Consider the following 16,560-nt stretch of genomic DNA (forward strand, 5'->3'; position numbering starts at 1 on the left):
TAAAAATATTGATGTTTGTTGTCTTGCGACAATATACAACTCACCTTTTTTTTTCCTGGTAGTAAATGCCTAAACAAATAAACTTTTCATGAATACACATTCATTTATGTATTTCAAATATTCTGATTGATTTATCTATTTATTTCTCTATTCATTCCACCCACAAACTACCTGTGCTCACCCTTTTACTTTTCTTCAATCACATCTAAAGTAGCAAAGATGATGCCATTGCAATGAGAGACTCAGCTAAGCTGAACAGGCAGATGGATGTTTTCAAACGTGACACAGCTCTCTCTCTCAATCTCTTTCCCTCGCTGTCTCTCTCTCTCTCTCTCACTCTCTATGTACGAATGATGATGACTCATAAGATGGACTTTATAATACCTTCCTGCTATTCACTATGGAAAAACTGTGATAGCTTGCACCACTGACGGGTTTTAAGGAACATGCGTAACATTCAACCAACCTGTAATGGATCAATATTCTCACTACTTACACCAAAGACATATGTATCTGAGAAAATGGTGTGCTGTTACTCACCTTTGTCCCACCTCACATCTCCCTCTGACACAGACTCTGCAAAGGGTGGCGTCTCAACTACTCTCACTTCATCACCTTTATTACATAGAAAATAAAAGAGAGAGAGAATAAAAAATTGTGGAGTCAATGAAACCAGGTGTAATCATACCGTTGGAGAACGTTTGACATGTACTACAAACCTATGGCATACTAAATCCTGCAAATAAATATGTCCTGCAAGATTAATCAATGGTATGGAAGTTAAGCTCGAAAATTGGTTACCCTTTATATCAGAACATGCTATATCTCATGCAGCACAGAATAAGCACATATGAAGGCAGTGAAATCACAAAAAAAAAATAAAGATAACAAAAAAATCAGTACAGTGGATTCTAAATATGATGGAGAATTACTGAAATAATAAAACTTCACTTAGCAAGCATATTCAGTCCTTGTGTCTCACAGTTTGTCTGTATACCTTAATATCTTTTGTCTTTCTGCACATTGGGCACTAAGTCAGATTTGCTCATCTCAAGGGTTTGTTCCGACGACATCCCACAGCAAAATCACACAAAACTTGATGTTGATTTATCTCAAAATAGATCAACATTGCCTCAGAAGACTATCTAAGGAAAGGAAGGCCTCCATCACTTCACAAATTATAACTTAATAGTAATAAGGAAGAGTAAGAAAATCTTATATGAACATACAGGCAACAGCTGTGACTCTGAATTCCCTGCAAGGTGTGCTGAAGAACTGCCAGTCACATAGTCTCTGGTGTGCAGCTGCCACAGGTCGTAGCCTATAGAAATGCAATCCCATCATACGAGGGGGGGGGGGGGGGAATCAAACTAAAGTGAGCATGGGTGTGAAAACAAACAAACAAACAAACAAACAAACCTCAGTGTAACAATTACACATTCCAAAGACACAAAAAAAAAGAAAAAAAGAAAAAGAGCACCACTAAAACAGTGTGAAAGTAAATAGTCCTACTTCACCATGCTATCATAAGACTTGCAAGTTCAATGAAAACTGACACTGTTTCTTGCATGCCAAAAATGGCATTGACTCACTATTTGGGTTAAAGCTGTTACAAGAACTTGTTAAACCCTTTTTTCCCTACTTCTGAACAGGATGCTACTTAAAGTGCAAAGCCACTCATCATCCAGGCTCTCCTTCGTAAACAGAGTAAACTAAAATCAACCGAACACAAGGGCACACTTTTTAATCAAAATCAGACACAAGATGAACAAGCGTCTTGTTTTCAGTGGACAGTGACCGAGGTCACAGCCACATTTGTACATCACACAAAGTAATAATGTCATTACCTCATAACTCTCACATTGGTTTGCTCAGAAGATCTTACGAAAATAGTATTCTTAGTCAATACTTTAGCAAACTGCAACCACTTTCCATCTACAGGCATCACTGCCAGGTTACTTCAACATCACAATAATTTGATGTCTTGGATACAACTGTTTCTACTAGAATTCAGTGCAACAACTGAAATCTACTAAAGATTTGTGTGCAGGTCAACAGAAGAATCATGGGGAAATGACATCATAACCCAGCAAATGTCGTTTTGACAATTGAATAGCACTGTTTTATTGAAATGGATGTGAAACTCCTTCAAAGTCTTAAAATTTCTTTATGCTATATGTCTAATATGCTGAAATTCTTCTTTCTCTTCATTTGTTCACTTAGCATGGGGGTGAAATCTAGCTTTAAGGAGATTTTTATGTTATTTCAAATTTACAGTTAACAAAGATATATACACAAACACAGACAGACACATACATTCTGTCACAGAACATTTTCCATAGCTATAACCACTTTGATGTTGTAGCTTTGCTTACATATACAGATAAGTGGTTTCATCGGTAGCAATTTGTAAACATGGCTGCCCAGTGGTGCAGGGGGCAGAGTTATTTTGCCTCCCCCCCCCCCCCCCCCCCCACACACACACAAATACACCCTTTGTGTGGAACATGACTGTCTGTCTATATATGGCAGTTTTGGTACTTTAATTACGAAGGCCATAATTGCTATGACTGTGAAGAAGCCACTTAACTGCTCGCTATATCTAGGCCTTTCTGCTTGGTAAAGGAGGGATGAAGATGTGGTTAAACACAAGAAGGCCCACGGGAATGACACTTTGCCACCACAATAGAAGGCAAACGCCAGTGAAATTTGAGGATATGACATTGAAACTTAATGAATATACATCTCAGAGGAAAAATTACACATTAGCCAATTTCGCAATGAGCCTTTCACCACGCTGGTAAAAGATTACAAACGAGCGACACATTAGAGGCTAATCCTCACACATCGGTCTCAAGCCAAGCAGAGACCTGTTGCCGCGGCAAGCTGCATCCATCTCCTTCATCAATTCCAATTGATTTCCCTCAGATGACTGATAGCGCAAGCCTACTTCCAGAGTGCATTTACCCACACACAAAAAGAGACTCTCGCTTCTAATCTAATAGCGGAGCACTACACCTAATCAAGGGGATGCAAGATAATTTGTGGGCACTTAAAATGGGTCAGACATATTATCTAGCTGATGGAGAGGTTTCTTCCACCTTCCCAAGTTTTGGAAAAACGCTAATTCTGCAGTGCAATTTATTCCCATTGTGTGCTCCCTGCTGCCAATTCATTCATTTCCCTCGACAACCGATTCCATTTTGATGACTGATTTGTATTTCATTCATGAGAGCTACAATATTTGCATTGTCTCTCCCCCGAGTTCTGCCCATTTCTGACCAACTTGCAAGATGAGCAGCATCCTTTCTGCTTATCCTGCCACACAAGAGTGCCCCATCACTTGTCCATGCTTCGTTGCATAACAGCACACCAAGAGAGAAAGAGAGAGATGGAAATTAATATCATTCTATTTCATCTGACTGGGAAAGAGGGCATCAATAAAACTCCCTTATTTTATTGTCGTCTTGTTGATCTTCTTAATGCATCCAAGCAGGGGTGTGAATTATTCATAATCCGCCATGCGCGAGACAATTTGTACTCCCGCTGTGGCCTTCTTTCGTTATTAATGATCCATATCAATATGATTGTAAGAATGGAAATGAAGGACCCCAAGTTTCCATACTCTTGCGATCAATAACGCTACCAACAATCGGTGGTAGGGGGGATCCTTTGTGAAGCCAGTGAATGGAAAGCAACAAGTCGCCCGTCAGCACCGTTAATGTGGTTACTCGGGGGTGAAATTAAGAGCCAGCATGAAAAGACGCTCGGCCGTGGCGAGGGAGAGAGGATGGGGTAAGACTGTGGTCTACCTACCTTAGAGACTGATGGCAGTGTCTGCTGTAGAATCTTCCTGGGCAGCCATCAGAGCCTGCCCCAGGCAGAGCAAGAGAGACAAATTGTTATTCTCACAATGAAAACAATGTGTAAACTATGCACTTCTGCATATTGCCAAGTAGTGATGGAAAGATAAAAGAGAGGGGAATACATTTGTCTTGTAACAAAGCAGAAGATAGGACTAATTTGGTTGTCCAGGGAGGGTTTACAAAGCAGAAGATAGGACTAATTTGGTTGTCCAGGGAGGGTTTCATACCTCATCAAAAGTATAGCAAACTCAAGGCAATGCAGACAAATGCGAGAATGTTTTGGCCACTTTTAAATAAGATGAAGAATACACCCCCCCCCCACCTCCCAAACAAACACAAACAAACAAACAAATAAATACAATTCTGTGCAGGCAGAGCAGTGAAATGCGACAATTTGAGCAAAATAGAAAAAATACTGAGAAAGTTGTAGATAATTAACATTTTCTCTACTCTATCATTCTCAATGAATTGCTCTCATTCCACTACTCTTGGTTGCAGCAACTTTCATACTGCATTAAACCTTGCCTCATATGTTCACAAAATAACACTCAATATCCTTTTTCTTCTGCCTGATGTTGTTTTAGAGGGGAGAAAATCTATGCAACTCATATTTACTTCTAATATTCCATTAATACATTCATTCTGGTCATGCATAAAATTTGAAAATGAATCAAAATAGTAACAATAGTAACATCCGCATTTGAGCATAAAGTCAGTGCAGTTTATCACACAAAATTCATGGACCAAAATGGTATAATGCTCGATAGTCATGTATTGACATTCTATTAGGGGAAAAATACTCCCATGTAAAAGTAATTTCTAATGACTGCAGTAAGTTAGAAAGGTAAGCAATACATGTATCAAGATAAATAAAATCTGAGCATACAAACTAAGGCTGCTTTCACATGTTCTGTATGGCTTGATAACAATGAAGTTGTTACAATCCTCCAAGACAGAGAGGAAAAGTCCATTAAAAAAAAAAATCTAAGAAAACAAAAATCTCACATTCTTTGTTTTTAAATACAATGTAATGTTATTTAAATGGCATCACTTCTATTATTTGCCAATTTGTTTTTCACAAACTTCTTTTCATTTTTATCTGAAACCACTGAAGTCAATCATTATCAATGGAATCCATCACAACTTCTTATTTGAGATAAAATACAGTTGTATCGTCCTAACAGTATAAATGATTTGCAACAGTAAAAGAGTAATGTAATGCATAGCAGTGTGACCTTCTGGCTTCTCTTCCAAATTGCTTATAAAACATCTCTTCATCATCAAATTTTACATAGATCCTTCTATAGTCAAGGACATCACAACATACCTATAGTATAATCACCCATAAAAATATCAACCTGCACTTTGTGCAAATGAATTGGCAGAAGTATGCTTTAGAGCAAAGGGTAGTCTTTGCCTGAAGCTATCCAAAATCACCATAACTTTGTTGTCTTCACACATATTTTTGATGATATCACAGAAAATGTCATACATAGTATGTAAATCATGATGTACAGGCACATGAAATTTGGACAAGAATGTTGCTACTTCCCATTCAATTAATTACCTAATTTTTAAAACAATCACAAAGTTATCATCATAAATATTCTTCATAGTATTAAATACCTAGATGATATCATCGTGCGTAAGCTATTTGGTCATAGATAAGATTAACTTTATGATGAAAGAGCAGAACAGAACAATTTTAATCCTCCCCATACACAAGTCCATTTCATTCAGTTTTATTTTGCCAATACTTAAGAATTTGAGTAGTCAATCGCTGAACACAAATTTATAATTACAATGCACATTAACCTGCATTGTTGATATGTCTGTACCTTCTTGCCAGATTGACAATAGATTTAACTTACTTGGTCTTTGACATCAAAAGGGTTATTTGGGGATGTTTTTGCTTTGGAGAACATTTTATCCACACCCATCTATCAGAACTATACATGCATGTATTGTACATGTAAGCTTCACAAGTCAAGATTATGCATTTCATGAGCCTAAAACCCTCATAGGATACTTTAATAGAGACAAGAACTATTGTTTCCTCTAGCCACTGCTGAAAGGTACAAAAGAATACATTTTAAAAGATTCACGTTGATGGCAATAATTATTTCTGACATCTACGTAATGATCAGAACACTACTTATATTCAGCTGTAGTTTACCATCACTTGCAAATATGACATCTCACTGCTGCTTGGGAGAAGTCTACTTAATTATCTCCAAGTCAAGTCATGTTGTGGATTTGAATACTGTATTAACTATGGCTAACTAGAAATGTCGCTAAGGCGACTGGTTGTATGCCTCCGCCATAATGCATGATTCTCCAAATAGGTCTATAGTACGTACATGTGGACAATGTGTGATTACATTTTCACAAAATTGGCAAAATATTACAATGACAAGTTTGTAACAAATGTGTTGAATGTTCACCTTCCTTGACCTAGATTTAATTGGATGAATACGAGAGCATGTATTTGCGGGTTTAAGGACTTTAACTTGACTTTGACTCATTCATAAGTTTATGCATTGAGTAATTTTCAAAGTATGGAGAAAAAGTGCAATTTCTGTATTGAAAAGTACATTGTTACTATTTTTATCTGGCCTTTGACCCTAAAATTCATAGGATAATCACTGTCAGGCAGAACATGCATAAATATGTACTAAGTTTCAAGATAACTTGAGCCACTTCCGAGATATGGAGGAAAAAGTTAGTTCAGCACTTCCCCTTGATCTTTGACCTTTTGACCTTTGAGGCAAAAAAAAGAAGAAAAAAAAAAGAAGAAAGTTTCCAGAGAATCTCTATTAGGTTATACATGCATACACCAAGTGTAAAAAAAAAAATAATCCTGTGGCATTGCATAAATATGAGGGAAATAGTAAAATTTTGAAGTGTTGCCCTTGACCTTTGACCCCTGACCTTTGACCCCCATGAACCCTACATTCTCTAGATAATTACTGCCAGTTAGTACATGTATACATACTATGTCCCATGAAGATACCTTGAACAATTTCCAAGTTACGGAAAAAAAAGTGAAGTTTTAATATTTTTACTTGACCTTTTGACCTTTGACCTCATGACCCCAAACTTCTACCAGAGAATCTTAATTGGGTAATACATGTATATACACTACGTTTCAAGAAAATATCTTCTGGCATTGCATAGATATGGTGGAAATAGTGAAATTTTACGTATATGACCATGACCTTTTGACCTTTGGCCTTGAGCATGTGCACCCAAAAGTTGATAGGCACAACTTCACCCCCTAATACACATACATGCCAAGTTTCATTAGGATACCTCAAAAGGTTTTTTAGTTACGCTGCCCACAAAATTCATTACGGACGGACGGACGGACAACCCGAAAACATAATGCCTCCGGCACCACTTCATGGCGGAGGCATAAAAACTACTCACAGCTGTCCTGTACTTACCAAGTTCCTTCTGAATGGTCCTTGGCAAGCAAGTCTGCAAAGACAAAACCGAAAATGAGAAATAGAGCAATCCATGGCAACTTAAAGGTTTCCTGAGTCCCAACTGGTAAGATGCAATTCACTGTCATGCTTTTGTTGTTTTGGTAGAATCAAATAAAATCAACAGAATTGTGGGAGTTTCATCAGAATCCCATAGTTATTGAAATTTAAAGGGCATCTCTAGGCTACGGAAGACTTTTCTTCATCTGTTTTGTTCTAAACACACACACACACACACACACACACACACACACACATGCTAACGAAATGTCTATGGCATGGCTAAGATTTTTGTAAAGAGAAAACCGAGATAATTGATGGCATTTTAATTTGACAGGTAGATTATTATAAATTCCGTGCATGACTTTCATCTGTTTGTGCATCTTAATGATACACAAATGATCAAAACTTGCTTCTAAACTGTAGGGTATAAGTCACAAGAGCACTAGCTTGATCATTTCAGAGATTTTTTTTTTTATAAGTGATTTTAAACTGCACACTATTTCCACCCTTGCAAATAATCCATGAGTTTCAATTAGCAAGGTTTAAAAGCTAAGATAAATCACACTGATTAGAAAATTCAGACGATCATGTTAAAAGTGAAAAGACACTATTTTCTACTTACATTGCTCATGCGTCTCTGACATTCAAAATAAGATCTCATTAGCATATGGTCGGGGTTATCACTGATTACCCTTTGAACTAATTTGAATGAATCATGGAATATGAATCAATTCATATCAATTTATTAAACTGTGATTACTGTTCTTGTGGTATATATGGGATAATGCCACACACAATTACACCCAAGATTTGTATCCACATAAAATTTTCCCCAACAGGAACGGAGCAGGTATACCCTTGACTTATATCATTTTTTTTTCATGATTTTTATCTCTAGAGAAAAAATTTTCCAGTACAAGAAGAGAACAGCGATACTCTTCCTCCCTAATTCTAATTTCAACTTCAAACAGCTCTGTGCAAAATAAAGCCTGGTAATGTATTAATGTTTTACATCAAGTATTTCATCTTTAATCACTAATGCGTGAAATTTTCACATTCAGCTAAAAAACACATACAGTGCCTATCAGCAATTGCATGTGCATTAAAGCGTACGCTCTATTGGTATCAGTCGACTCCAGTTGAGATTCTTTGGCTGTGTGTGTAATACAGAGAGATCAGCGAGAAAGCAGTACACACTTTGCTAAGGGCATTCTCAAATATATATATCCCAGCCAGCCAGCCTTCCAAATCAATTTCCATGGTGTCTCCATGCTACTGGATCTTTAAAGAGGAATTTCAGTCCAGTTATAAGTTAGTCTGATAAGAAAGAGTAAATCTTATGAGCGTAACAGTGAAAATTTAATCAATATTGGATAAGAATTAGGGACGTTATGATTTTGTAGAATTTTCCTAATTTCTGTAGAACAGTTCTTGTAAAGATGATATGAATATGCAAATTAGTGAGCTGATGATGTACAACTGTAATAACCTCACAATTTTCCATTGATCATGTACAAAAAAAAAATACAAAAATTCAATGTTTCTGTTGTAAATTGCTAAACATAATGTGTACATGTAATTTCTGGTTGAATAACTTCAGAATGATGATCAATTAGATATCAGGAATTCATATTGGAGCGTAATTGCATTTGAATGAAAAACTGGAAATTTTACAAAAGTTTGTATGTATAAATCATATTGCAAGGTTTCAGGGGATAACATCATCACTTCACTATTTGCATCTTCATATTGGATGTCAAAAACCTTTTCCTGAATAATTAGCGAACTTCAAAATGCCCACAGGCAGGGAGTATACTGCAGTGTGTAGCATACCTATTTTCTTTTTCTTTTTTGTATGTGTGTGTGTGTGCATATCCACATACAATTGTACACTGCATGCATCCTGCATAACAGCATTGCTTATGACATTTATAATTTTATCAAGAACTAACAAAGTACTAAATAACATACTAAAGTATTGAATTTGTACAATTATTACACAACTGCAAAGTAGACAAGGATTGCAGTAATAAACCATATGGAAGAAGGCACCAGCCAGCTGCAGCTGCAAACATGTCATTCCATGTAATTCCATAGACTAGATACAAACCTGGAGTATTACCCTAAATTATTGGAATTTACCCAGTAACAAACCCCAAGTAGAAGCCTACAATTTGTGCCTGCAGTCTTGAACTGGAATAGAACCAGCGCTAATGAACTTTCGGATCCGGGTAGATATCTCAAATTCCAGAAACCCAATTGCACCAAAATCAAAAATCACATGATATACTTAACATCTTATTTTGTACGTACTGTAATTTGCAGTCACTCACGTAATTTTGAACCAAATCAGTCAGTGGGTAGTGTCAATATAGACGTTGACTTTCATGTCGTCACTCAAAACAACTCGCTTTTTAGTTTACAAATACAAGCGATCTCCGTGTACACTGCCTGCACTATCTGAAACTGTTAGCCATGTAATATTATACAACAACCCTTTCAAGAAACCAGGAGAAAAAAAAAAACAAAACATTGCACAACAAAATGATTTATGGCAAGTTGAATGAAGTTGGATAGACATGCAGTTCCTTGATTGCACAAGACCACGCACATAAAGACTGATAAACTGACACACACAGATACACACACACATAATGTCAATATGCATTTTTTTTCTCCAAATTTTGAACTTCTTTAAATTGCCAAAATTGCTAATTGATTTTTAGTTCCTGCATCGAGCCCGATCTAATGCTGATCAAATCTTCCATTATAGAAAGTCTACTACTCATTGACCACCTTCATGTACATGTACATGTACAAAATGTATTTAGATCAACGACCCTCGGGCATTGGCTTTTTTGCATTTAAAATAAAAAATACATGTGGGACAGAGTGCAATATGCTGGAATATTCGAACATGAATACAAAACAAGAGAAATTAGGGTGATAAAGCAAAAATGCCAAGGTTCGACCACCCCCCCCCCCTCCCGTGCCAACATTCGACCACACGCTGTACGTTGTACATGTAGCAGGCAGTCGAATTTTGGACAGCGTTATGGTCGAATCATGGGCAGCTTGCTTTACAGGTAAATAACCCGAAGAAACAATAGGAAAAAGGACTAAAGAAAACCCTCACTAGTAATAGGCTAATACACATACCGGTAATTAAATTGCATTGTTAACATGTCTTTGCCATTCACTTTATCAATGGGAGAATGGGCAGTCAATTAAAGTGAGCTTGCACCAGCAGCGTGCAGTAAAAAGATATTACTTGCGTTTGTCATCACGAATTCTGCACTTTCGACTAGTTGTCTACAAGCCAACAATCTAAAGGCAAGCCCGGGATATGAATCTGCGGTATTTTCTGCCTTCCTTGCTTGACCATTTGAGTGAAATGAGAATATCAAAGGTGAAACTGAGGGATATTTTCTACAATACAAGGTATTTAATCAAAAAGTGGTCAATGTGTAGGGGGTCTAACTACAACGTTAATACACAGGCCACAGTGACAGTGCAGTGTCATACTTTACACTATTATGCAATGTATTGACACTTGCTCAGTAGACCCATCATATTCTCAGTCTATGGCTACATACTCCGCCATTTCATCACTCAGCACTACGGTTTGCACTCCCGCCATTCATGAGCGATGACGTCAGACCACAGCAGACGACGGCAAGCTAGTATCGGTTGATGATCGATTTGCTATCGCTTTCAACTATGAAGGGTTTTCCCTCGTTGGTCGGCTTGCTCTCCCACAATGCCTTCCAAAAACGACATCATCGCTTTCTTCCATTCATAAGCTTTACGTTGATACCATGTACACCTCCATGGCTTATTGGAAAACAACGTAAATTTTCCATATAATTTCGCCCTATATTATAGAATTTTCCGGCAATCTGTGCCAGGAATATGTCATCAAAGGAGTAGTTTTGGTCGTACATGCAATTTTTTTTCATCCTCGTGATATTTTTTAATGAATTCTCGAGCGATTTATCAGTGTTTTGATGCTACTTTTACCGTGTGCGAGTATGTGCAATGTATGTGCGAGGATGTTTGAAGTGCATAGATCAATGTTGAAAATGTTTGATTTCCGTAGCGAGCGACCTACCCGATACCAGCGGTGGACTGCGAGGCTGTTAGAGTACATACAAACGGGTTACGAGAGCGGGATAGTGTGCAGTGACTACACGTGCTGTGCATGCTAGCGAAGCAGCAAGCGAGACACGGTGCTCACAATATACATGGCCAATGCAGTCGTGACTCAGCCAATCAGCAACGAGGTAAGACCTGGCAAGCGCATCGCGGAGCGGAGAGAGCCCGAGAGAGAAGAGGCCAAGATATTTTTAGCTCTCTCCTTGCTGCGATCGCACAGCCGATAGTCGAGATAACGATATTCTGTACGCAATCGGGAGTTGAGTGGTGAAGCGGCAGGCATTCTCAGTGGGTTCTGGGGCGACATGAATTATGCATGTCAGGGATCCGCGCTTGCGCTGCTGCGTTGACCAAGGCGCTGCGTAAAATTTAATACATGGCATACGGCAGTCAAACCATAGTGCTCAGTACAGGGTTGGAACTTAATTAATGGCAACATACACCACTAGTACGGAGAGCTAAAATTAGAACTAGAAGTCTAGATCTACATGACAGTCTGTGCCAATGTGTTGCCGCCATATAGAGAGACTCCAGTCAAGCTATCGGTAGGAATCATTTATCTTCAAAATTGTGAAATAGGCCCCACCGCAGTGCGCGTGCACCCTTGCGTTCGCAGGCAAGGTTAAGTTAGGGTTTGGGTTAAGGGTTAGGTACACAAGGTAAGGTTGTATTTAGTACGGACACACAGCGGTGGGGCCTATTTCACAAGTATGCCCATTTATCTACACCGGAACTAACGTTATGCTATGTTGTATACAGGCATGACAAAACCCATGTTACAACCAAAGATAGTAGATAACAAGATACGAAGGCGCGCGATAAAAATTGACACAAAATGGCTACCCTACATGACGATACAAAAGAGAGCTAAGTACAAACTCAGTACACCTAGAAACATCATTCATTTCCAAAGGTAGTGGTATTTTTATTATCTTAAAAAGATTTAAAAATTATAGTCGTAGCTTTTTTTCGATTAAGAGGATTATTTTGAAGAACGAGATTTTAGAGTAATAAGGATTATTTCGTGGAGGTAAATTTGGCAACAACATGATCTCACAATCAAAACGCTTGATAAACAACAACATCTTAAACGACAGCGCGTCTCAGGCAAAGACACACATCACCCGAGACGCGCTGTCCCCGAAGCTGCTGCTGCTGTTTATCAAGCGTCAAGGCAGCGCGTCTCAGTTGATGCGCGTAATACGCTTGAGGACCGCGCGCTGTCCATTTGTTTTGTACAGGATTAGCACGCACTTTCCTGTCTTATTATTAGTTAAGCGTCTTTGGTTACAACCAAAGATAGTAGAGATAACAAGATACGAAGGCGGGCGATAAAAATGGACACAAAATGGCTACCCTACATGACAATACAAAAGAGAGCTAGAAATAAGTACAAACTCAGTACCGTACATATGGGTAAACTCGGCCTAGCGGGTAAAGTCGGCCCCCAGCGCGCGCAGCACAACTACTTGTAATGCGCGCGCTTGGGGGCGACTTTACCCGCTAGGCCGAGTTTACCCATAACTACGGTACACCTAGAAACATCATTCATTTCCAAAGGTCGTGGTATTTTTATTATCTTAAAAAGATTTAAAAATTATAGTCGTAGCTTTTTGTCAATTAAGGGGATTATTTTAAAGAACGAGATTTGAAAGTAATAAGGATTATTTCGTAGAGGTAAAAATTTGGCAATGACATGATATCACAAACAAAGACGCTTGATAAACAACAACATCTTCAAAGACAGCGCGTCTCAGGCAAAGACGCACATCACCTGAGGCAATGAGCCGAGACGCACTGTTGTAAAGTTAACCGAGTGGTCTCACTCTCAGGTGATATGCGTAATACGCATGAGGACCGCGCACAGTCCATTTGTTTTGTACAGGATTAGCGCGCACTTTCCTGTCTTATCAGTTAAGCGTCTTTGGTTACAACTCTACAATTAGTACAAAATAACAGCCGAAGTGAAGTTGTAGCTGTGCGTGTACTACTGTACTGTGACTGTGTGCACACAATATCGGCCTACACAGTCTGTATGCATTGCCAGTATTCCAGTAATATGCTGTACGGACTAGGCCTATGTACGACTATGAGTTTGTATGACCATTTGATGATTATGAGGGATCAGTAGGGTGTAATAAATGAACGTAAGACTTCGTTACTGATGTGGATCCACATATAATTGACCTACTGACATACCACTTGAAGTATATTCAAACAGAAATATACCTGATTTGCTGAAAATGTGACACGATTAGGATGAAATCGCGTAATCCGTCGCAAAATGTTAGCCGACAACATCGCCATCTCGCCGGTTTTCAGCTGCCAATTTGGTAATGCATATCTCCCATGCGCTATTGGTTTAAATTACCGATTGATGAGCAATATGAAACTGCCAAATATAAGATTTTTAATAATAAAAGAATAAATGAATTATATGTGATAGGTTTAAGGGTTTGAAAAAGATATATATCATAATAAAAAATATTTAATTAGAAGTTCTATAAGCAGATCGATTATGGATATTTTCACATTAGTCTCTAATCACACTGTTAGTACACAAGTACCAATGTTGTGAGGATGAATTTTCTGCGAAAGACGAAAATCCTCGTGGATAAAAAGTCTAATGTATATCGATTATAAATTATTCTATCGATTACAACGAACGGTATTAGACTGTCCATATCGCAACGTCGATTCATCGAAGGGAAGCCGACACATACACAGAAGGCCAACCATAACTACAATGTAGTGATAAAATCAAAACAGTGCGATGAATCAAAGAATTAAAACAAAAAAGTAATAAGGAAGAGTAGCAAAGGGGCAGGAAAACTGATACCCGGACAAAACACATGATATTTTTTTTTCTTTTGTCGGAAAGGTGGATGATCAAAACGCCAATAACATCTACGGTCTTGATTTGACAGGCAAAAAACGTATAAATATGTAGGCCTAATACTATACTGCCACTGGTATATGATTGGATTTTTTTTTTTTTGTGGGGGGGGGGGGGGAGGGGAGAGGGCTATGGCCAATAAGGGAGGGGCGTCAAGGATCAATCATACCATCCCCACCTTTGGAGAAACGCTGAAGGAGTCATGGTCTTTTATTTGCGTTTATAGGTTGGTTTTATGTAATTTTCGCCCCCTCCCTGTTTTTAAGGAGCAAAAAAAAAAAAAAAAAAAAAAAAATTGGCTCTTCAAAAAGTTATTAAAAATTATAACAAACCCCCTTCCAGAGGATTCCATCCGGAGATTCTTTTCCGTCAACTCCGGAGGGGGTAGGAGTTACGCCTACCATAGATGACCAAGGCCCCATTTCATAAAACTTGTTATATGCAGTGACAAGTTGTCATGGTTGTTATAAGCTACTGAAATCCTTGCATCTGATTGGCTAAGAGCAAATTTGTCACAGAAATTTGGCAGTTGTCACTGATAACAATTAGTTTTATCAGGGAGGTGTGCTCTTTCCACCTCCCTGGTTTTATGAAACGTGACCCTGGTTGACCCATCCAGAGTTTGCACCCATCCCGACGGTGCAGCGACCCCCCCCCCAAAAAAAAAAACAACAACAACAACAACAACAACTTTCCAGGGCATTTGATCCTGCCATGCATGGTTCAGTAAGAAGCAGAAGCACTGAATAGACAATTGAAGGAAAGAGCCAAACTCAACATAATATATTACAAGTGTATTTCTCTGTTTTGTTTTAAGGTGGCAAGTCCATTAAGATTTAAAAAAAAAAAAATGATCTCGAAACGCTTATCCCTCTCATGTTTCCTCCCCGTCTTCCTCAAAGGATTGAATCCCGCTCCCTCGTCCTCTGCGCCTCACCTCCCCTCCCCCTCTCCTCGGCTTCCTATCTCCTCCTCCCTCCTCGTCTTTTTCTCCCTGCTCTGACCCTCCTCCTCTTCTTCTTCTTCCTCCTCCTTCTAAATGGCTCATTGACTTACCCCACCCTCCCATTCAGCTACAGAGGAGAAAAGTACCGAGTTCTTGAAAAGGGAAAAACACAGAAAAACAAAACAAAAACAAATAGCACATCGCGATCATTTTGTAAACACCAGTCTGCGCCCGCGCACGTGGTTATCAACACATTGTACACACTCACACCACACGTACACACACCCACAGTAAATCGGCGTTGGTTTATCCCCTACGACTGGACGGAAAAGAACAACATGCGCGGTACTTTGTCTACCTACTACCTCTGCCTGCTGGCTGTAAACAAGTAAGAGTAGTATAAAGTTTTGCCTCGATATTGAAGTATGTGTGAAGTGTGATCTTCTAAGTTCTCCTTTTTATATTGTGATGAAACCTTTCCCTGTCGACGAGAAATAATGGACGGTGTACCCTACATTTTACCCCCTTTTTCTCTCTGCCGCATGCTGTGCGCCGCGCGCTCGCTGTCTGTCTCCACGTCTCGACTCGATTCTACTACTAGCTCACAGCTAGCTAGTTCCTAGTGGATTCTCTCGATCTCGCTCGGTCGGGCGACGACGGAGTCACTTGCGTTCAATCCATCGTTCGATTGACGCGAGGACCCAGTCAGCTCTCCACTTGAGTCCACAAAGACAGTCTATCCACCTCTGTGCTTGAGTTTCAAACTTCAGCTACAGAATTAGCATTATTGAAGTGCCAAATCTTCGTCTACGCATTTTGACTTGCCCGGCGGCAAGGGCATCATTGAAATGAATGAGATTGATGTCGTACAATCAACATAGATTCCAAGTAGACTGCTGACATGTAAAATGTTGTGAACCACTTCATTCGGTAATGACTAATGCCATCAAAGAAGATTACATGACCTTAATTCTTGTGTCTAAAGCACCGTAGTACCGGATGTAATGCCATAAATGCATGAGAATTAGATGCTGCAATCAACATCTAATCTCTCACACCTTACAAATGGGTCCATCTAGGATCTGACTTTTATTATTTTAAGGCTTCTGCCCAGCTAAAGGGGGATGGGATGTGGTGCCATTTGATTACATGATAATCTATCTCACCTAATATCAGGAGCGATACAAAAAGTGTCAAACATATCGCTCT

At 38.9% G+C, this 16,560-nt stretch overlaps 1 protein-coding gene across 1 annotated transcript in view; it reads right to left on the reverse strand.

Moving 5' to 3' along the window:
- Positions 1-13,820, reverse strand: part of LOC139731529 (dihydrolipoyllysine-residue succinyltransferase component of 2-oxoglutarate dehydrogenase complex, mitochondrial-like) — a 51,585-nt gene extending 37,765 nt beyond the window's left edge. Inside the window, exons 1-5 of the mRNA XM_071642411.1 lie at positions 13,739-13,820; positions 7,313-7,346; positions 3,817-3,871; positions 1,230-1,321; positions 541-615 (exon numbers count right to left, since the gene is read on the reverse strand). Of these exons, the coding sequence (XP_071498512.1) occupies positions 541-615; positions 1,230-1,321; positions 3,817-3,871; positions 7,313-7,346; positions 13,739-13,816 (334 nt within the window). The 5' untranslated portion in view covers positions 13,817-13,820. The remainder of the gene's footprint in view (positions 1-540; positions 616-1,229; positions 1,322-3,816; positions 3,872-7,312; positions 7,347-13,738) is intronic.
- Positions 13,821-16,560: the final 2,740 nt, after the last annotated feature.

This window comes from Diadema antillarum, unplaced genomic scaffold (genome assembly GCF_040938485.1).
Source record: "Diadema antillarum isolate AM-2024a unplaced genomic scaffold, OU_Dant_1.0 seq00000377_RagTag, whole genome shotgun sequence".
Taxonomy (NCBI): Eukaryota; Metazoa; Echinodermata; class Echinoidea; order Diadematoida; family Diadematidae; genus Diadema; species Diadema antillarum.